The 22,714-nt window shown below is 42.5% G+C and overlaps 2 protein-coding genes across 2 annotated transcripts; both read left to right on the top strand.

Moving 5' to 3' along the window:
• The first annotated feature begins 384 nt into the window (after nt 1-384).
• On the top strand, nt 385-2,285 carry LOC110930929 (anthocyanidin 3-O-glucosyltransferase 2-like). The gene has a single exon (XM_022174317.2). It carries the CDS (start codon nt 445-447, stop codon nt 1,894-1,896), a length of 1,452 nt encoding a protein of 483 aa, XP_022030009.1. The 5' UTR covers nt 385-444; the 3' UTR covers nt 1,897-2,285.
• Nucleotides 2,286-20,504: 18,219 nt separating this feature from the next.
• LOC110930928 (anthocyanidin 3-O-glucosyltransferase 2-like) lies at nt 20,505-22,075 on the top strand. Its single transcript, XM_022174316.2, has one exon. It carries the CDS (start codon nt 20,536-20,538, stop codon nt 21,985-21,987), a length of 1,452 nt encoding a protein of 483 aa, XP_022030008.1. The 5' UTR covers nt 20,505-20,535; the 3' UTR covers nt 21,988-22,075.
• Nucleotides 22,076-22,714: the final 639 nt, after the last annotated feature.

Here is a 22,714-nt window from a genome sequence, read left to right as displayed (position 1 = left end):
ACCTCTTCTTCTACAGATATGTCTGCATATATGATCCGCAGACTACAGACAATTACCTAAATCTTTCATCATACAAAGAGTTGGTCATTGAGCTATTGACTATTGTATTGATTAAGTCTATACCATGTAAAAGAATGTGGTGTGAAATAAAGATGGGTCTACAAAAGAAGAATGAATGGAACTCACTACCTCTTTTTTTCTTTTTATCATTGTTGCATGCATATTGAAGATGACATCTAGGGATTCAATCGGCCAACCAAATGGTCCCTAACCTGTGTATACAAATTTCACTCGTACATTGGCACGTGTAACGTGTTACTGATCATATCTCAACGGCCAGCAATGCAATGACATCAGCTGAATTGGCACAATCTATAACCAATAGCACATAAATTCACAAGACAAACAACAAACAAACCAAACTCATGAACCACAACCAAAAAAATGGCAAATACAGCAGAGCTTGTATTCATCCCAGCCCCTGGCCTTGGTCACATCATGTCAACCATCGAGGTCGCAAAGTTATTCGTGAACCGCGATCAACGTCTTTCCATAACCGTCCTTGTCATCAAGCCTCCTAGCTCGAGTTCTGGCTCGGCTATCACCGCCTACTTCGAATCATTAGCCAAAAACGCTATTAATCGCGTAACGTTTGTAGAACTCCCTCAAGACGACGCCCCGCCTATGCATGACCCGAAGTCTTTTGTGGCTTCTTTCAATGAATACATTGAAAGTCATTGTAAACATGTTAGAAAGGTTGTGGCTGAGTTGCTGAGTCAACCGGGTTCGGGCCGGCTCGCTGGGTTTGTGGTGGACATGTTTTGTACATGCATGGTAGATGTGGCTAATGAGTTTAATGTTCCTACCAATGTTTTCTTCACTTCTAGTGCTGCTTTTCTTGGATATGAATTATTTATGCAAACACTCAATGATGATGAGAAGCAAGACGTTGTTGAGCTCAGCAACGCGGATACCGAGGTGTCGGTTCCGAGTTTTGTCAAGCCGGTGCCAACTAAAGTCTTTTGGGATGTGCTCCGGACTAAAGACGGACTCGAGTTTGCTATGTTGGGTGCGCGGAAACTTAGAGAGGTTAACGCAATTATGGTTAATACATTTTTGGAACTCGAGACACATGCTGTCGAGTCGTTGTCTGCTGACATCAGCGTCCCAAAGGTTTACCCAGTGGGACCCCTACTCAACCTAGAGGGTTCTTCTGGGAAACCGTCGGACGATGATGTCATCAGATGGTTGGATAGTCAACCACCTGCGTCGGTTGTATTGTTGTGTTTTGGGAGTATGGGTAGTTTTGATGAGGTCCAAGTGAAGGAGATTGCACGTGCTTTAGAGCAGAGTGGTCACCGGTTCGTGTGGTCCCTACGTCGACCGCCATCTAACGGAACAACAAAAGTCCCTAGTGATTACGAGGATCCGGGAGTGGTATTGCCGGAGGGGTTTTTGGAGCGAACAAATGGAGTCGGGAAAGTTATCGGGTGGGCCCCACAGGTCGCGTTGCTGGCTCATAGTGCGGTTGGAGGGTTCGTGTCGCACTGTGGATGGAACTCGCTGTTGGAGAGTATTTGGTTTGGTGTACCAGTGGCTACATGGCCGGTGTACGCCGAGCAACAGATGAATGCGTTTGAAATGGTGGTGGAGTTGGGACTGTCGGTCGAGATAAAGTGTGATTATATAAAGAATTTGTTTGATCCTAAAGCTAAGACCCCCATCGTTAGCGCTGAGGTGATAGAAAATGGGATACGACGGGTGATGGAGGATAAAGAGGTTAGAAGAAAAGCGAAAGAGATGAGTGAGAAGAGTCAGGCAGCGGTGGCTGAGGGCGGTTCGTCGTATGCGGCTGTTGGCAATCTTATTCAGGACTTTATAAGTAACATTTCCTAAATACCTATTGCTTGAATAAAGATGATATTGTATTGTTATGAAGAAATAGAGGGGTTCTTTAGTTTGTTTAATAGAGGTGAGAACTCAACATTCCTATACTCTTTTAACGGACTAAAAATGAATTTTACCAAAACGTTCGTCTTCTCCAACCACACAGTTGGAATCCGGATGCACCGAACCCCCCTTTCTTTCTCCTTCAATCAGCGTAAGCACCATGATCACCAACTTCAATTGGCCCGTTGATGCTCAAATATGGTTATATGGTATTATGTGCTTGATATTGATAGAAAGGCATTGTATGCTATCACTATGTGATAAAACAATAAAACATACTGATGTCATAGTATTGTTGAGTAATTGTGTTTGAAACTTGATTTCCTTGAACAACATTCAGTTTATTGTGTGATACTGTTATTATAGTTGAATCTCTAATTACATATGAATGAATATCACTTACACAAGTGCTAGAATGACCCTTTTACCCTTGATTTATTTGCTCTTTTTACCCGTAATCGGCTGACCCCAATTGAACGCGCGACCTACGACTCGCGGGACCCGTAAACAAATCGAGTAACCCAACAATCCATTTTTGACCTCACCCAAAATGGCCAGTTTTATAACCACATCCATTTGCTAGGTAATTGAACAATCATGTTTTTGTGCATTCTGCTTTAATGGAAACATGTTCCAAATTATAAAACTGTTCCTTCACTTGATCTTTATTGTTGTGTGATCAATTTAAATCATCTCCTCATTTTTGGCTTTTATTCTCCGTGATTGAATCTTTCATGATAAAAAGAGTTGGCCATTGACTGATTGTATGGGTCAAGTCTACCATAGGAAAAAAAAATGTGATGCGAGATAAAGATGAGTCTGTAAAAGAAAATTAATTGACGTTTAAAGATTCAATTGGCCAACCAAATGGTTCCTAAGACTGGTGGGTGTGGGCGTGACTAGCTTTGCGTTTTGGCCCTTTAACGCCGGCTGCTCTACCCCGGGTTGGCGTTTTGATCAGTGTTGCCCACTTGGCGTGGCAATCTAGCTTGGCGTGCAGTGGCGGACCCAGGATTTTTTTCCAATGGGGTCCATTTTTTTCGGTGTTCAAAATTTTCATAACAAAACGTTAAAATTTTCGGATCGGTCCTCGTTTGGATCGGGTAAAAGCGAGATTTGAACTAGATTTAAAAAAAATAACATGAAAAATAGGCTATACGAGGATTGAACACATGACCTCTTGTTGGTAAAAAGAAGGATTTACCACTACACCAACTTTCCTTTTAATTATATGGTGTCCACCTAATTGTATTTATAGGGTCCTTTTACAATTTAATATACCGAATCTACTAAATTTTTTTAAAACATTGGGGTCCGAGGACCCCGACCCACTCTATGTGGGTCCGCCCCTGTTGGCGTGGGGCGCTGGCCTGGGGTGACGTGGTTGGCAATGTATAGTTGGTTGTTGATGACCGTTTGGCTAGCCGTTAGGCATAGCTGTTGGCCAACGGCTATTTAAAAAAAAAATTCTTTAAATTGTTTCGTTTATAAACCTTTCATTTCTTACTCATTTTTACCATTCAAAAATTGAAAAACCACTATCAAACTCTATATATATATAGAGGACAAAGATCCGTTAGAAACCACCATTTATTGCGAGAACCGCGAGAACCAATGTGAACACAATAAAAAATGCCTAAAAATTGCTAAAAAAACGCAAAAAGAAATTTATAAAATAATCGCTACTTTTAGTAGCCAAAAAAAAAATTTGGCTACTAAAAGTAGCGATTTTAACATAAAAAATATTAAAAAAAACAAATTTTAGATTTTTTTAGGTTTTTTAGGTTTTTTTGGGGGTGGGGGAGGGGGGTTTAGGTTTTGGGGGGGGGTTATGTTTTTTTTTTAGGTTTTTTGGGGGTTTTAGTTTTTAGCATTTAGCTTGGGGGGGGGGGTTAGTTTTTTTTTGGTGGGGGGGGGGGTGGGGGTTAGGTTTTTTTTTTAGGTTTTTTAGGTTTTTTAGGTTGTGTTCACATTGGTTCTCGCGATTATCGCAATAAAGGTGGTTCTCGCATGAACCTTACCATTTATATATATATATATATATATATAATGGCTTATTCAAGCTCAAACGATTCGTATGAGAGACGATGGGGCGGAATTATTATTATGAGCAGTGTCGATGGTGGTGAAAGTATTGTTGAGATGCAAATGAAGGGACTTCCCAACCCAAACGGAGGAAGTCCGTGAACGCGAAACCGCAAACGATTTGTTGGTAAGTGATTATTTCTCACCTGAACCAACGTATGATGAAAGAATGTTTAGGCGTCATTTTCGTATGAGTAAAAATTTATTTTTAAGAATATCAAAGGATTTAGAGGAGAATTATCCTTTTTTTCCGACAAAGACCCGATGCACGTGGTAATTTAGGATTTACCAAGTGGCAAAACGTCACGACCACCCTAAGACAAGTGGCTTACGGCAATAGTTCTGACATAATGGACGACTATTTAAAAATGTCGGCTATAACACCCCGTGTTTTCCAAATGTCAAAGTCAAAGTCAAATGTTGACTGTTATTGGAATTAATCTATTTTAATTTTTGTATTATGTGGAGTAAGTGTTGTATAATCAAAATGAATCGAATGTTAAGCGAATGCGAATCGATAATCGACTTTGAATAATAGGAAGTAACAATGCGATAAAGTTAATCAATCAATAATCAAGCTAATCGAATCAATCATCGAACTCGAATCTCGAATTATGCGAATTTTGGTGCTTTATTACGTGTGTGTGTGCCTTATGTGTTAATTGTGCATGTTTACTTTACGTTATTATGTGTGGTGCATCAATCGAATCAAATCGAAACCCGAAAGGTAATCGAACTCAATCGAAATTGAACCCGAAATGGAAGTAAGGATGCTTATATGTTAGATATAGCAGTTGGGATTAAAAGTAATTTAATTAGGAACTCTATCATACTCAAATCATCGTTCGTCGAGATCGAAATATCAAAAATCGTCGCGAAACACTCAAAGGGGTTGTGGCAATCGAACAGGGAAACCTGATCGAACAGGCCAACCGATCGAACAGTCCTGTTCGATCGGCCAGCCCATTCGATCAGTGCAGCCTGGCCGATCAGTTACACCTTTCCTCTTTTGGAAGCCTATAAATAGGGTTGTCATTGTCATCTTTACCACTTTTGGAAAGCTCTAACCGACCAACTCCTATTCTCCACCTTTTCTCAGATTTCTCCCCAGTTCGGTAAGTTTCCACTCTAAATCTTGTACGATCTTGTTCATTTAATGATTCTACACCTTTCTATCTTTCAAAACTTGGATTCTAACCATGAAATCACCAAGATCTAGGTGTTCTTGGGTGATGTCACAATGGTGTTCTTCAAGAACATCATGTTTTGGCATCATTCAACCATGATTAGCTTAGATCTAACCGATTTCCACATAAACAAACTAAAATCTATCAAAGATCTTAACATTTCACGGTGGAAAAGATTGAAAGACGGATTTTCCAACTATCTTTCAACTCCTTTACACTGAACACACTAAAAACGGTAGAAACGGAGCTTGAACCAACTCACAAATCATTCTAAACTATCACATGGTTCAAGGTTCGGATTCTAACTACGAGGTTCACCGATTTCGGGTCAAACGTTGAACTACCATTCCGAACAGTTTACTGGCCGGACTTGGGTGATTCCTACCCGAACCAGTAAGACAAATAAGAACCTAAGTTCTATGGTTTAACTCGTTGTCAAAAATACCTTAAAATCATACCAAGGTAACCAAAACAGTCAAGTGTTAGACGATAGGCTAACCACGTCAGGAAGGCTGGCCGAACGGTTAGGCTGCTCGAACGAACAGCCCAACCGAACGGACTTCCCAGCCGATCGACCGGGTCAACCGATCGGCTGACACATGGCCCACAACTATTCACATATTCATGAAGTATGGTATTGACGAGGTGATGTTCGATCGAACCTACCACTCGATTTGTAACATTACTCTTCGGATCATGAGATACTATGCTTCAACACTTAACCATTTTTCAAAGCATTGGAGTGCCACCCGATCGAGCATGCCACCCGATCGAGTGACACCTTGCCAAGGGACTATATTGAGTAACTAACCGATCGGTTGGGCTAACCGATCGAACGGACCGTTCGATCGACCGACCTGAAAGGTAAGGATACTTCAATGAGTCCTGATAATGCTGCAAAAACTTCAAAAGTTCAAACCATCATACATAAACACATCCTTTCCTAAAGGAAGAAACAATCCACTCGAAAGGACCAGCCGATCGAGCCTACCGGCCGATCGAATGGGATAGTTCAAACGGACTTTCAAGCCGAACGAACAGCCCGTCCGATCGAACCTGTTGTCCGATCGACCGGACCAATCGATCCAATATCACTTGTTTTGTATTTCCGCGTTACTCATCGTTATGCTATCGAACTATTCAGGCTAACCTACTCTCAGCGCTCCCTTCAATCCATAACCAAATCACTGTGAGTATACTCGATCCCTTTTTGCTTTTAGCACTTTTGGGTGTTACATACGTTATCTATCAAACCACAATCAAACACAAACTATTTGAACGCTAACCGAATTGCATGTGCTATTTGACTAAATGATTGATGTTTATTATGTTTACACGTGGAGTGCTATCTACCTGCCTTAGCAACATAGTACTATAGTTTGGACTCAACACCTGTTCACACGGGGGTTGTTAAGGACAATCTACTTGCATGGATTACGGTGGTACTCATGTATTGCGAACTGTCTCGGACAGTCAACCCGCAGTCGTTGGTACCGATGGTCCCATGTCGATAATTAACATGCATCGTTTTCCTCTGTGTACGTGCCTGGTTATGCGTAAACTATTCGAACTCTATATGCTATTATCAAACTTGTGTGCTCACCTTTACATTATATGTATTGACTTTATTTTAACGTATGTGACAGGTGTTTAAGGTGTTAGCTTGCTAGGAAAGCGAGGCAATAATAAAGCTTTAGAGCCCATCTAGCAGTTGTAGGTCGTAGCCTACCTAGGGGTCTCTAGAAGCGAATAAACTATAGCCATGGAGCCATTGGAGTTGTCTGATCAAGCATCTATGGCATTAGTTGTCTGTAGATCTTGTCCGGATGAGTCTTAATGACTCTGGGCAGTACTATTAAACATTTGGTTTGTAATAAATTGAATCTGAGTTGTCGAAACAGTACTATTTGTTTAGTTGTATTCTATGATAACTTGTTTATTTATTTGGGATACGGTATGGGACGTATCACTTAACTGAATTTGTAATAATAGTTGTTGTGGAAACTTCTGGACAATCTGTTTCACTCAGTGCCGCGCCCCGATGATTCCGCCATCGGTTGGGGTGTGACAGATTGGTATCAGAGCCATAACTATAGGGAATTAGGTTAGACACGACCTAGTCCGGGTCGCTGTCTTAGAAACGTAGACTATAGCTAGGAACCAGTAGACCAAGTTTATGTGCTTATTCATGTTATCCTTCGCTATCACTGAACTCAAAGTTCCAATACAAGCCAGCAATCTAGTCAGGATTAGGTGTGAAAACCGCAAACTCCTAGCTAAATTGCCTGACTTATGCTGATTTTATCATGTTTATCCTAATATTTTGCCAACAAACGAGGAAAATTATACCAAATCAGGCGTGAAACCCACATTTTGATGATAATTTTCCCCGAATTTTCTTAAAAACAAGGAAGAAATTGCTAAGCTAGGGTGAAACCCTAACCTTGGCAGTTCATTCCGAACTTTATTTCATCTCACCAAGGCATTCGATGGACTCCAACGACCTGAACTCACAAGTATGACCTAGGATACGCGTGCGTAATGCCCGAGAATCGAGGCAGAAACACGACTCTTAGAGTCGAAAGTGACGACAAGTCCACTGTGAATAGTCGAACTGCCTTGGCTAGTCTATGTCTAGTAGCCGCAGACAATCTATCCCTCGATTTTATGTGTTGACTCGTTGATTTTATGTGTTTATCTGTTTGCGTGTTATATTTTCGGTGGTTATTCGATTTTGCTATCATTTCACGCGACTGGTATTGCTATCCTATCTCGATTTCCAGTTAACGCAACCTAGACGATATTATTATGCTATGCTATACGACTAAGTTAGACTATACTATACTATGCTATGGCTATATTCAGAACTTAGAGGTGGTCAGGAACTGTATGTGCCAATAGGGGGATTACGTGAGGATATGTACCTCTGTGTTAAAAGTGTTTACGTGCCTCTGTGCTTCTGTGCCCTGCTTGCTTAGGTGCTTCTGTGGTTATGTGGATTCTGTGCTTTTGTGCTTATGTGTTAAGTGATATGTGATTCGGTGTATCCCTGATCTTTAGTAATTTAGACGTGTGAGGTGAGATTCGATTTCGTTGTGTTGAGTCCTGTGGCGATGTCTATTGCAGACCATGTCGTCATCTGGATCACGCCAACGTCTTACCCGTCAGGAGAAGAGAGACCGACGTCTCGCTGCTATCATCTCTAAGTCTGTAGCGAAAGCTGTGAGCGAAGTATATGAAAACGCTAGCAAGTCGTCTGAAGTGTCTCATGCTGATCCTCCGAAAGATTCCAACAAGACTGCTTTTAGCTTCAAGCAGTTCAAAGCGTGTGGACCGAAGGAGTTCACCGGTGAGGATGGCCCTACTGCCATGTTTCATTGGTTTGACTCGGTTGAAGTCACCCTCCGACAAAGCGGATGCCCTGAAAATCTCCGCACTCTCAACGCTACTGGCGTCTTCCAGTCTCGTGCTTTAGACTGGGTGGACTGCAGAGCGAAACAAGCGTGGGAATGATGCAGCTTACGAGCTGACATGGGAGGAACTGAAGGCAATTATGATCGATGAGTTCTGTCCTCCTCATGAACGCCAAAAGCTAGAGGATGAATTTTGGGTCATTAAGCAGAAGGAAGGAGACAACGCTGGTCTCACTGCTCGCTTCAAGCAGTTAAGCATCATCTGTCCCGATCAGGTCAAGACTCCGGATATGACCATCAAGAAGTACATCCGAGCTCTGCCAGACTGTGTAGCAGATTTCGTTCACGCCTCCAAGCCAGCAACGATCGAGGAAACCTACCTGCTAGCCGCTGAGATTAACGACAAGCGGGTAAAGGCTGGTTTCTGGGATAAGCAAACCAAGTCTCTACATCAAGCCACAACAGCATCCACCGACAACACCACTGCTCAAACCTCCAAGTCTTCAAGAAGAAGGAAGAAGAACAACAGCTCCAGCAACAAGAGCTATGCTGCCGCAACCACTGCTGCTCCTCTTCAGGCTGTACCAATTCAGCAGCAGCAGCCACAGCGCTCAGCTCCAGTGATCAATGCACCGCCAGCGAAGCGTGCATACACAGGTCCTCACCCACTCTGCCCGACATGCTCTTATCATCATCCAGTGGGTTTGGCTTGTCGATTCTGCGCTCACTGCAACCTCTACGGGCATTTCACTGCGAACTGTCGCTATGGTCCCCGTCAAGCCCAACTTAAGCCGTTGTCAACCAAGCTCTACTCCCTGCCCCTCAAGGCCAACCAGCAGCTCAAGCACCAGCAGTCAATGCTCGAGTCTGCTTTGCATGTGGTGACCCTAACCACTTTGCAAACCGGTGCCCGAACAGGGTAGTCAAGCAAGAGCCCCAGCAGCAACAACAACAGCAGCCTCAGCAACAACAGCAAGCAGCCTATGCCAGAACCTTCAACATCAACGCCCGTCAGGCTCAAGCTGACAACAATGTGGTTAATGGTACGTTCCTTGTGAATGGCATATATGCATCATGTTTGTTTGATACTGGAGCCGATAACTGCTTTGTGTCGTTTGAATTCGAGAAGCTCCTTGGTCGTAAGCGCTCTTATCTTTCGTCGTCATTCGAAGTCGAGGTCGCTACTGGAAGAACCGTCGCCGTCAATTCTGTGCTCCGTGATTGTACTCTCGAGCTCAACAATCACATCTTCCCAATCGACCTTATTCCGATGCAACTCGGAAGTTTCGATGTCATAGTAGGCATGGACTTTCTTCGCGAAAACCATGCTGAAGTTGTGTGCTTCGACAAGATGATACGATTCCTGCTCGCCAATGGTGATCTTTTATGCGTGTATGGTGAAACTTCTTCGAAAGGTCTCAAGCTTATGTCATGTATTCAAGCCAGTAAGTATCTCCGCAAGGAATATCGAGCCTTCTTGGCCAACATTGTAGTAGCGGAGAAGGAAAAGAAAAAGAAAGTTGAAGTCAAAGACGTCCCAGTGGTCCGTGAGTTTCCTCAGGTGTTCCCTGATGATCTTCCAGGATTACCTCCAAGTCGTGATATCGACTTTCGCATCAACCTCATTCCTGGAGCTAACCCTGTTGCTAAAGCCCCTTATCGACTCGCTCCATCCGAAATGCGGGAACTCTCAAACCAACTCCAGGAATTACTTGAAAAAGGCTTTATTCGCCCGAGCACTTCTCCTTGGGGCGCGCCAGTCCTTTTCGTTAAAAAGAAGGATGGGTCGTTCCGAATGTGCATCGACTACCGGGAGTTGAATAAGCTGACCATCAAGAACCGATACCCCTTGCCCCGAATCGACGGCCTATTTGACCAACTGCAAGGTGCCCAGTGTTTCTCGAAGATCGATCTACGTTCAGGCTATCATCAGTTGCGGATCCAAGAGGAAGACATCCCTAAAACCGCTTTTCGAACCCGTTACGGCCATTACGAATTCGTTGTTATGCCTTTTGGTTTAACTAACGCACCCGCGGTTTTCATGGATCTAATGAATCGTGTGTGTAAGCCCTTCTTAGACCGTTTCATCATCGTGTTCATTGACGATGTCTTGATCTTTTCCAAGTCGAAGACCGAACATGCGCAACATCTACGTTTGGTTCTCGAATTACTTCAGGGGAATCAACTCTACGCCAAGTTCTCCAAGTGTGAATTTTGGCTAGAGGAGGTTCAATTTCTGGGTCACATCGTGAATGGTCAGGGTATACACGTCGATCCCGTGAAGATTGAAGCAGTTAAAAGTTGGATTACGCCTAAGAACCCGTCTGAAGTTCGTTCTTTTCTCGGACTAGCGGGCTATTATCGACGATTTATCGAAAGATTCTCCAAAATCACTGTGCCGCTTACCGCTCTTACTCATAAAGACAAGCCTTTTGTGTGGGGAAACGCGCAAGAGACTGCCTTTCGAACCCTTAAACAGATGCTATGCAATGCACCAATTCTTACGCTACCCGACGGAAGCGACGACTTCGTTGTCTATTGTGATGCTTCAAACCTTGGTCTTGGCTGTGTCCTCATGCAACGAGACAAGGTTATAGCTTACGCATCTCGACAGCTCAAGATCCACGAGAAGAACTATACAACCCATGACCTCGAGCTAGGCGCGGTTGTCTTTGCATTAAAGATTTGGCGACACTACCTGTATGGTACCAAGTGTACGATCTTCACCGATCACAGGAGTTTACAACATATCTTCGATCAGAGAGAACTCAATATGCGTCAACGCCGATGGGTAGAACTCCTCAACGATTTTGACTGTGAGATCCGTTATCACCCAGGCAAGGCGAATGTAGTTGCCGACGCGCTCAACAGAAAGAATTATGTGTTTAGTGTCTGAAATGTTCAAGCGCAGCATAACCTCGAAGCCCTCATCCGTGAAGCTCAACATGCTTGCTTTAACGAGCGCACATTGAAGAAAGAGAGGATTCATCACGATGGAGCTCAGCTCGTAAGCAAATCCGATGGGATATTCTACTATCTGGACCGAATCTGGATCCCGAGGAGGACCGATTTGCGAAAGATTATCATGAATGAAGCCCATAAATCCCGATACTCCATCCATCCCGGAGCTGACAAAATGTACCACGATCTTCGTTACAAGTACTGGTGGCCGGGAATGAAACGGGATATCGCTCTCTATGTTGGTAGTTGTTTAACCTGTGCAAGAGTTAAGGCTGAACATCAAAGACCTTCCGGCTTACTCGAACAACCGACGATACCTATATGGAAGTGGGAGAGCATAGCTATGGACTTCGTAACTAAGCTCCCGACCACGCCATCAGGTCACGACAGTATTTGGGTTATAGTCGATCGTCTAACCAAATCGGCCCACTTTTTGCCAATACGAGAAGACTATAAGGTGGCCAAACTAGCCCAAATCTACACCGACGAGATCATTCGTAATCATGGTATGCCTCGCGACATCATCTCTGACCGTGATGCTCGGTTTACCTCAAGGTTGTGGGAAACATTTCAAGCGGCCCTTGGTACGTCGCTGAACTTGAGTACTGCATTCCATCCCCAAACCGACGGACAGACTGAAAGAACGATCCGTACTCTTGAAGACATGCTCCGTGCGTGTGTTATTGATTTTGGTGGTAGTTGGAGCAAACACCTGCCATTAGTCGAATTTTCGTACAATAATAGCTATCATGCCAGCATCCAAATGGCACCATTCGAGGCCTTATATGGTAGGAGATGTCGTTCGCCTATTGTGTGGCACGAGATCGGTCATTCCCAATTAACCGGTCCCGAGATTCTACAAGAAACGACTGACAAAATCCACCAGATAAGAGACAACTTGGTGAAAGCTCGGAACAGACAGAAAAGTTACGCCGATATAAGACGCAAGCCCCTTGAATTTGAAGTTGGCGACTACGTACTCCTAAAGGTATCACCTTGGAAGGGTGTAGTCCGATTCAGCAAGAAAGGGAAACTCGCACCTCGATATGTTGGACCTTTTAGAATTCTGGAAAGGATCGGAAAAGTCGCCTACAGACTCGATTTACCGGAGGAACTTAGTAACGTCCACCCGACTTTCCATGTGTCAAACCTCCGAAAGTGCTTAGCTGATCATGATGCGATCATACCGCTTGACGATCTTCAGGTCAACGAAACTTTACACTTCGTGGAAAAGCCTGTCGAAATCATGGACCGCCAGAACAAGCAACTCAGACGCTCTCGAATTCCGATCGTGAAAGTCCGATGGGAAGGCAAACGAGGCGCGGAGTTCACTTGGGAACTCGAAAGCGACATGAAGGCCAAGTACCCGCAGCTGTTCAGATAGATCTGAAGCATCAAATTGGTAAAATCGCGGTGATGTACGGCTCTCAGCCTAATTTCGGGACGAAATTCCCTAAACATGGGGAGGCTGTAACACCCCGTGTTTTCCAAATGTAAAAGTCAAAGTCAAATGTTGACTGTTATTGGAATTAATCTATTTTAATTTTTGTATTATGTGGAGTAAGTGTTGTATAATCAAAATGAATCGAATGTTAAGCGAATGCGAATCGATAATCGACTTTGAATAATAGGAAGTAACAATGCGATAAAGTTAATCAATCAATAATCAAGCTAATCGAATCAATCATCGAACTCGAATCTCGAATTATGCGAATTTTGGTGCTTTATTACGTGTGTGTGTGCCTTATGTGTTAATTGTGCATGTTTACTTTACGTTATTATGTGTGGTGCATCAATCGAATCAAATCGAAACTCGAAAGGTAATTGACCTCAATCGAAATCGAACCCGAAATGGAAGTAAGGATGCTTATATGTTAGATATAGCAGTTGGGATTAAAAGTAATTTAATTAGGAACTCTATCATACTCAAATCATCGTTCGTCGAGATCGAAATATCAAAAATCGTCGCGAAACACTCAAAGGGGTTGTGCCAATCGAACAGGGAAACCTGATCGAACAGGCCAACCGATCGAACAGTCCTGTTCGATCGGCCAGCACATTCGATCAGTGCAGCCTGGCCGATCAGTTACACCTTTCCTCTTTTGGAAGCCTATAAATAGGGCTGTCATTGTCATCTTTACCACTTTTGGAAAGCTCTAACCGACCAACTCCTATTCTCCACCTTTTCTCAGATTTCTCCCCAGTTCGGTAAGTTTCCACTCTAAATCTTGTACGATCTTGTTCATTTAATGATTCTACACCTTTCTATCTTTCAAAACTTGGATTCTAACCATGAAATCACCAAGATCTAGGTGTTCTTGGGTGATGTCACAATGGTGTTCTTCAAGAACATCATGTTTTGGCATCATTCAACCATGATTAGCTTAGATCTAACCGATTTCCACATAAACAAACTAAAATCTATCAAAGATCTTAACATTTCACGGTGGAAAAGATTGAAAGACGGATTTTCCAACTATCTTTCAACTCATTTACACTCAACACACTAAAAACGGTAGAAACGGAGCTTGAACCAACTCACAAATCATTCTAAACTATCACATGGTTCAAGGTTCGGATTCTAACTACGAGGTTCACCGATTTCGGGTCAAACGTTGAACTACCGTTCCGAACAGTTTACTGGCCGGACTTGGGTGATTCCTGCCCGAACCAGTAAGACAAATAAGAACCTAAGTTCTATGGTTTAACTCGTTGTCAAAAATACCTTAAAATCATACCAAGGTAACCAAAACAGTCAAGTGTTAGACGATAGGCTAACCACGTCAGGAAGGCTGGCCGAACGGTTAGGCTGCTCGAACGAACAGCCCAACCGAACGGATTTCCCAGCCGATCGACCGGGTCAACCGATCGGCTGACACATGGCCCACAACTATTCACATATTCATGAAGTATGGTATTGACGAGGTGATGTTCGATCGAACCTACCACTCGATTTGTAACATTACTCTTCGGATCATGAGATACTATGCTTCAACACTTAACCATTTTTCAAAGCATTGGAGTGCCACCCGATCGAGCATGCCACCCGATCGAGTGACACCTTGCCAAGGGACTATATTGAGTAACTAACCGATCGGTTGGGCTAACCGATCGAACGGACTGTTCGATCGACCGACCTGAAAGGTAAGGATACTTCAATGAGTCCTGATAATGCTGCAAAAACTTCAAAAGTTCAAACCATCATACATAAACACATCCTTTCCTAAAGGAAGAAACAATCCACTCGAAAGTACCAGCCGATCGAGCCTACCGGCCGATCGAATGGGATAGTTCAAACGGACTTTCAAGCCGAACGAACAGCCCGTCCGATCGAACCTGTTGTCCGATCGACCAGACCAATCGATATGCTATCGAACTATTCAGGCTAACCTACTCTCAGCGCTCCCTTCAATCCATAACCAAATCACTGTGAGTATACTCGATCCCTTTTTGCTTTTAGCACTTTTGGGTGTTACATACGTTATCTATCAAACCACAATCAAACACAAACTATTTGAACGCTAACCGAATTGCATGTGCTATTTGACTAAATGATTGATGTTTATTATGTTTACACGTGGAGTGCTATCTACCTGCCTTAGCAACATAGTACTATAGTTTGGACTCAGCACCTGTTCACACGGGGGTTGTTAAGGACAATCTACTTGCATGGATTACGGTGGTACTCATGTATTGCGAACTGTCTCGGACAGTCAACCCGCAGTCGTTGGTACCGATGGTCCCATGTCGATAATTAACATGCATCGTTTTCCTCTGTGTACGTGCCTGGTTATGCGTAAACTATTCGAACTCTATATGCTATTATCAAACTTGTGTGCTCACCTTTACATTATATGTATTGACTTTATTTTAACGTATGTGACAGGTGTTTAAGGTGTTAGCTTGCTAGGAAAGCGAGGCAATAATAAAGCTTTAGAGCCCATCTAGCAGTTGTAGGTCGTAGCCTACCTAGGGGTCTCTAGAAGCGAATAAACTATAGCCATGGAGCCATTGGAGTTGTCTGATCAAGCATCTATGGCATTAGTTGTCTGTAGATCTTGTCCGGATGAGTCTTAATGACTCTGGGCAGTACTATTAAACATTTGGTTTGTAATAAATTGAATCTGAGTTGTCGAAACAGTACTATTTGTTTAGTTGTATTCTATGATAACTTGTTTATTTATTTGGGATATGGTATGGGACGTATCACTTAACTGAATTTGTAATAATAGTTGTTGTGGAAACTTCTGGACAATCTGTTTCGCTCAGTGCCGCGCCCCGATGATTCCGCCATCGGTTGGGGTGTGACATCGGCACGAGTGGCTAGGGAAAGTCTTCACAATGTTTGTGCGTGTATCATTGAACTATATATAAAAAGATACTTGAGAAAACCGACGTTTAGTGATATGCAACAAATTATGGAATATCACGCTGAATATCATGGTCTCCCCGAGAAGATCGGTAGTTTAGATTGTATGAAATGGGAGTGGGAACTTTGTCCAACTGCATGGCAAGGCTCTCACACAAGTGGATATCATGTGTAACACCCCGTGTTTTCGAATGTCAAAGTCAAAGTCAAAGTCCAAGTCAAGTTTGACTTCTTTGACTGAAATTACTCTATTTTATTTTTTATTATTTGTAGTAAGTGTTGTTAATCAAAGTAATCGAACGAATCGAATGTTTAATCGACGCGAAACGCTTTACGACTATGAATAGTAGGAAGTAACAATGCGATAAAGTCAATCAAACAATAATCAAGCTAATCGAATCATCACTCAACTCGAAACTCAATTATGCGACTTTGGTGTTATTATACGTGTGTGTGTTCCTTACGTGTTACCTGTGCGTGTTTACTTTATGTTATGTGTGATGATCAATCGAATCGAAACTCAAAACTCAATCGAACTCAATCGAAATCGAATTATGATAATTGGTGGAGAAGAGACAATGCAAGATATAGATGCTGGTATGTAGATATAGTGGTTGGGATTAAAAGTAATTTGAATAGGAAACTCTATCGTATTCGTATCGTCTTCAATCGAAACCGAAATATCAGAAATCGTCGCACCAAACGCTCAAAACAGGCTGTTGATCGATCAGGATCCTAGCCTATCGAACAGCCCAGCCGATCGGACGGACTGTCCGATCGAGCAGGCTGTCCGATCGGGATGCCTGGCCGATCGGCCAGCCCTTTCCTCTTTGGGAAGCCTATAAATAGCCCTGTCATTGTCATTCTTTCCACTTTTGGAAACTCTCTGACCGACCAGCTCATGCTCCTCTTCTTTTCTCAGATTTCTCTCGATTCCGGTAAGATTTCATCCTAAATCTTGTACTTTCTTGATCAATACACACTCCTACACCTTTCTATCTTTCAAATCTTAACTTTTAACCGTGAAATCATCAAGATCTAAGTGTTCTAGGATGATGTCATCATGGGTTGTTGAAGAACTTCATGTTTAGGCTTCAATCCACCAAGAATCACTTGGATCCAGCCGATTTCCACATAAATAAACAAAGATCTGTTATAGATCTACACATTACACAGTGTAAATGATTGAAAGAAGGATCTTCCAACTTTCTTTCAACTCTTTTACACTCAATGCCTCCAAACCGGTAGAAACGGAGCTTGAGCCAACTCACTAATCATTCAAATAGTTGTGTGGTTCAAGATTCGGATTCTATCTACGAGGTTCACCGATTTCGGGTTAAACTATAAACTCTGTTCCGAACCGTTCACCGGCCGGACATGGGTGGTTCCTGTCCGAGCAGGAGAAACAAGTAGGAACGAAGGTTCCATGGTTCAGCTCGTTGTCAAAATACCTCGATATAACGTCAAACAATCAGAACAACCAAGTGTTAGACGAACAGGCCGACCAGGTCAGGATGCTGACCGATCGGACAGGCTGTTCGAACGAACAGCCCAACCGATCGGACATGTCAGCCGATCGACCAGGCCAGCCGATCGGCTAGCACATGGCCCCACACTTTGACCATTTCATGGAGTCTAGTATTGAACGAAGAGCTGTTCGATCGAACTACGGTTTGGGTTGAATTACTCTTCGGATCATGAGATATTATGCTTCAACACTTAATCGATTTTCAACTCGTTCGACGTATTGGAGTTCCACCCGATCGAACATACCGTTCGATCAGGTGACATCCTGCTGAGGACTCACTACTGAAGCACCTAACCGATCGGTTAAGCCAGCCGATCGAACGGCCCGTTCGATCGATCGACCTAAAAGGTAAGAACACTTCAATGTTCTCAAATACTACAACGAAAACTTCAAAAGGACAAGACATCATACTCAAACACATCCTACTCAAAGGAAGGAACAATCCACTCGAACAGTCCAACCGATCGAGCCGACCGGCCGATCGAACAGGCTGTCCGAACGGACTGTCCAACCGAACGAATAACCCGTTCGATCGAACCTACAGTTCGATCGACCAGGCTGTTCGACTCACCAACACTTGTTTTCTTTTTACGCGTTACTCATCGTCATGCTATCGAACTATTCAGGCTAACCCTTACTTTCAAGTGCTCCCTTCAATCCATCAATCAACCACTGTGAGTATACTCGAACCATTTTTTCTTTAGCACTTTTGGGTGTTACATACGTTACTTATCTAAATCACAATCGAACACATTACTCAAGTACTTTAAACGCTAACCGTTCTGCATGTATTACGTGACTAAATGAATGCTTGTTGTTATGTTTACACATGGAATGTTGTCTACCTGCCTTAACGACATAGTACTATAGTTTGGACTCAACACCCGTTCACCCGGGGGTTGTTAAGGACAATTACTTGCATGGATTACGGTGGTAATCATGTATTGCGAACTGCCTCGGGCAGTCAACCCGCAGTCATTGGTATCGATAGTTCCATGTCGATAATTAACATGCTTCGTTTTCCTCTGTGTGCTTGCTGGTTATGCGTAAACTATTTCGAACTCTATATGCTATTATCAAACTTGTATGCTCACCTTTACATTTTATGTATTGACTTTATTTTAACGTATGTGGCAGGCAATTAGGATGCTTATCTGCTAGGAGGCGAGCTTAGAATAAGCGTCTAGAGCATAGTTGTCTGTAGATCTTGCAGATCGAGTCTCTAGAGGCAATTGAACAACTTTTATATTTAAATTTGAATCTGAGTTGTCGGAACAGAATATTTGACTGATTGTTATCTGTAATAATTTATTTTACTATTTGGGATACGGTATGGGACGTATTATTTAAACTGAATAGTAATGATAGTTGTTGTGGAAACTTCTGAACAATCTGTTTCGCTCAGTGCCATGCCCCGATGATTCCGCCATCGGTTGGGGTGTGACACCCGGAATGTCGACTATGATGCTTGAAGCGGTTGCATCACAAGATCTTTGAATCTGACATGCATTCTTTGGTATGCCCGGTTCACATAACGATATAAACATTATACACCACTCACCCATTTTCAATGATCAAATAAATGGTATTGGACCGAAAGGAACATTTTTTTTGTAAATGGGGTTGAATACAAGTATAGGTACTATCTTGTTGATGGAATTTACCCATCATTTTCAAGAGATGGAACCCTAGATCCTAAAAAAAATGAAGTTTAACAAAGTTCAGATGGTGGCACGCAAATACATCGAGCGAGCATTTGGTGTTTGAAGAAAAGGTGGCACATTTTGAGCATGCCTTGTCGATTGTATGAAAAAGATCAAATAAGAAATGTGATGTACGCGCGCATCATTCTACACATCATGATTTTAGAGGATGAAGGGCGTGCAATCGTTGAATATTATGGCGAGGAGCCCGAATCAAATAACGAAGACATTAGTGACGAAGAGAGAACGCAAAACCAATATCTAATCGAGTCAAGAAAAATAAATTCAAACATTTGAGCTAATTTGGTAAAACGTGTTTCAACACTTCCTATATTCGACTCCAATGAAGATGCAGATGAAGATGATTGATTTTTATTTTTTTTGGTAATGTAATGTATTTTTTTATTGTAGTTATTTAATATAAATAAAACTAGTGGGAATATTTTCCAACCAATTTTCGTTAAAAAATTCAAACTAAATTTAGACCAATTTCCCACTGAAAAATTATTTTTCGACCCACTTTGAGAAAAAGTTGGTTATTTTTTCCGACCAAATGCATTTTTATTAATAAAATAACACGATGAATGTTCGAAGAAACTTTAATGTCGATGTTTTTATTTTTGTCGGAAAATGTTCGAAATTTACGACCAAATTTTCTTCTTAGGAAAGTCCTACAAAAAAATGGCAATTTCTAACCGATCATGCAATATCTTTTATTTAACTTATTAGGCTATAGGGTGTGGTCATGATCCTCATAACCACCATGACCCTCCATGTTAGTGCCATGTAACTCACCTCTAATTCACCATCCAAAACCACTACCCTAAGGGTGTGGTCATGACCCAAACCAGTAGCCCTTTATTTATTATCTTTGTCTAAAGAAAAAGGAATGATTTGTTGAAAAATGGAAAGGATGACCATGGTTGCCATGGTTTAATCCATACAAACCATGGTGGATCAATCATTATGGTGTAGCGTAGCCTTCCATTCATAATCTTAGGTGGCAAATCATGTCCCAATCATGATCCTCACACCCTATAGCCTTACTAATGCATTATGGTGATCTGGTTTTCATTTAATGCAGATACATGGGAGTTACTATACTGTCCCAAAGAATCGCAGGGGAGAGGGTTTGAGGACATCCGGAGCTACAAAGGACACGTGGGTAGAGTAGGGAAAAGTAAAAGGACACTGCGTGTAACATGTTACTGATCATATCTTAAGGGCCAGCAATGCAATGACATCAGCTGAATTGGTACAATCTATAACCAATATCACATAAATTCACAAGACAAAACATCAAACAAACCAAACTCATGAACCAAAACAAAACAAAAAAATGGCAAATACAGCAGAGCTTGTATTCATCCCAGCCCCTGGCCTTGGTCACATCATGTCAACCATCGAGGTCGCAAAGTTATTCGTGAACCGCGATCAACGTTTTTCCATAACCATCCTTGTTATTAAGCCTCCTAGCTCGACTTCTGGCTCGGCTATCACCGCCTACTTCGAGTCATTAGCTAAAACCGCTATTAATCACGTATCGTTTGTAGAACGACTTCAAGACGACGCCCCGCCTGTGCATGACTTCAAGTCTTTTGTGACTTCTTTAAATGAATACATTAAAAGTCATTGTAAATATGTTAGAAAGGTTGTGGCTGAGTTGCTGAGTCAACCGGGTTCGGGCCGGCTCGCTGGGTTTGTGGTGGACATGTTTTGTACATGCATGGTAGATGTGGCTAATGAGTTTAATGTTCCTACTAATGTTTTCTTCACTTGTAGTGCTGCTTTTTTAGGATATGAATTGTTTATGCAAACACTCAATGATGATGAGAAGCAAGACGTTGTTGAGCTCAGCAACGCGGATACCGAGGTGTCGGTTCCGAGTTTTGTCAAACCGGTACCGACTAAAGTCTTTTGGGATGTGCTCCGGACTAAAGACGGACTCGAGTTTGCTATGTTGGGTGCGCGGAAACTTAGAGAGGTTAACGCAATTATGGTTAATACATTTTTGGAACTCGAGACACATGCTGTCGAGTCGTTGTCTGCTGACATCAGCGTCCCAAAGGTTTACCCAGTGGGACCCCTACTCAACCTAGAGGGTTCTTCTGGGAAACCGTCGGACGATGATGTCATCAGATGGTTGGATAGTCAACCACCTGCATCGGTTGTATTGTTGTGTTTTGGGAGTATGGGTAGTTTTGATGAGGTCCAAGTGAAGGAGATTGCATGTGCTTTAGAGCAGAGTGGCCACCGGTTCGTGTGGTCCCTACGTCGACCGCCATCTAACGGAACAACAAAAGTCCCTAGTGATTACGAGGATCCGGAAGCGGTATTGCCGGAGGGATTTTTGGAGCGAACAAATGGAGTCGGGAAAGTTATCGGGTGGGCCCCACAGGTCGCGTTGCTGGCTCATAGTGCGGTTGGAGGGTTCGTGTCGCACTGTGGATGGAACTCGCTGTTGGAGAGTATTTGGTTTGGTGTACCAGTGGCTACATGGCCGGTGTACGCCGAGCAACAGATGAATGCGTTTGAAATGGTGGTGGAGTTGGGACTGTCGGTCGAGATAAAGTGCGATTATATAAAGAAATTGTTTGATCCTAAAGCTAAGACCCCCATCGTTAGCGCTGAGGTGATAGAAAATGGGATACGACGGGTGATGGAGGATAAAGAGGTTAGAAGAAAAGCGAAAGAGATGAGTGAGAAGAGTCGGGCAGCGGTGGCTGAGGGCGGTTCGTCGTATGCGGCTGTTGGCAATCTTATTCAGGACTTTATAACTAACATTTCCTAAATACATATTGCTTGAATAAAGATGATATTGTACTGTTATGATGAAATTGTGGGGTTCTTTAGTTTGTTTAAAAGAGTTGAAAACTCAACATTCCTATAGATTTTTAGGGAGTGAGGGTGGTCACTAGTGATAGAATTCAATCACTCACAAACATCCAATCAAGTTCCGTCATGTCATCAACTACTATTCTATCTCTCACAAGCCTTTTTTAGTGGCGGTGGTCATCACTAGTGATGGAATTCCATCACTCACAGCTTTTTATTTTTATTTTTTAAATTAGAAATTAACAATAAAACACTAAATTATAAATTTCATTAAAATTAAAAAATAAATTACATAGCAAAATAAAAAACAACTAAACACTAGAAAAAAAACTTAAATTAAACGGGTGGCATCTCTCAACCCCATCTTTCACAAATCTCGCGCTTTTGTTGAATTATAACCGACTTAAACGGTTCGTCGAGATGGGAATTAAAATTTATATAAAGATGAGGGACCTGAATTGCAATTAAAGGGAAGCTATTTAAAAATAGCTAACAAAAGTTGAGGGGCTAATTTGCACTTTTCATCAAAGTTGCTATTAATTCAATTTCATAAAACGACAAAACAATCTAAAAGTGAATTGTTTTCAACGCCTGATGATTTTAACGCGTTGAATAATTCACGCGTTATACTTGTGGCGGCGGCGGTGTGCTATTTTGTTCCACGCGTGATGGGGTGGCCATCA

Source organism: Helianthus annuus, chromosome 3 (genome assembly GCF_002127325.2).
Source record: "Helianthus annuus cultivar XRQ/B chromosome 3, HanXRQr2.0-SUNRISE, whole genome shotgun sequence".
In the NCBI taxonomy this organism is placed as follows: Eukaryota; Viridiplantae; Streptophyta; class Magnoliopsida; order Asterales; family Asteraceae; genus Helianthus; species Helianthus annuus.
The sequence above is the reverse complement of the archived record's forward strand: the minus strand, read 5'-3'. Positions and strand labels throughout refer to the sequence as shown.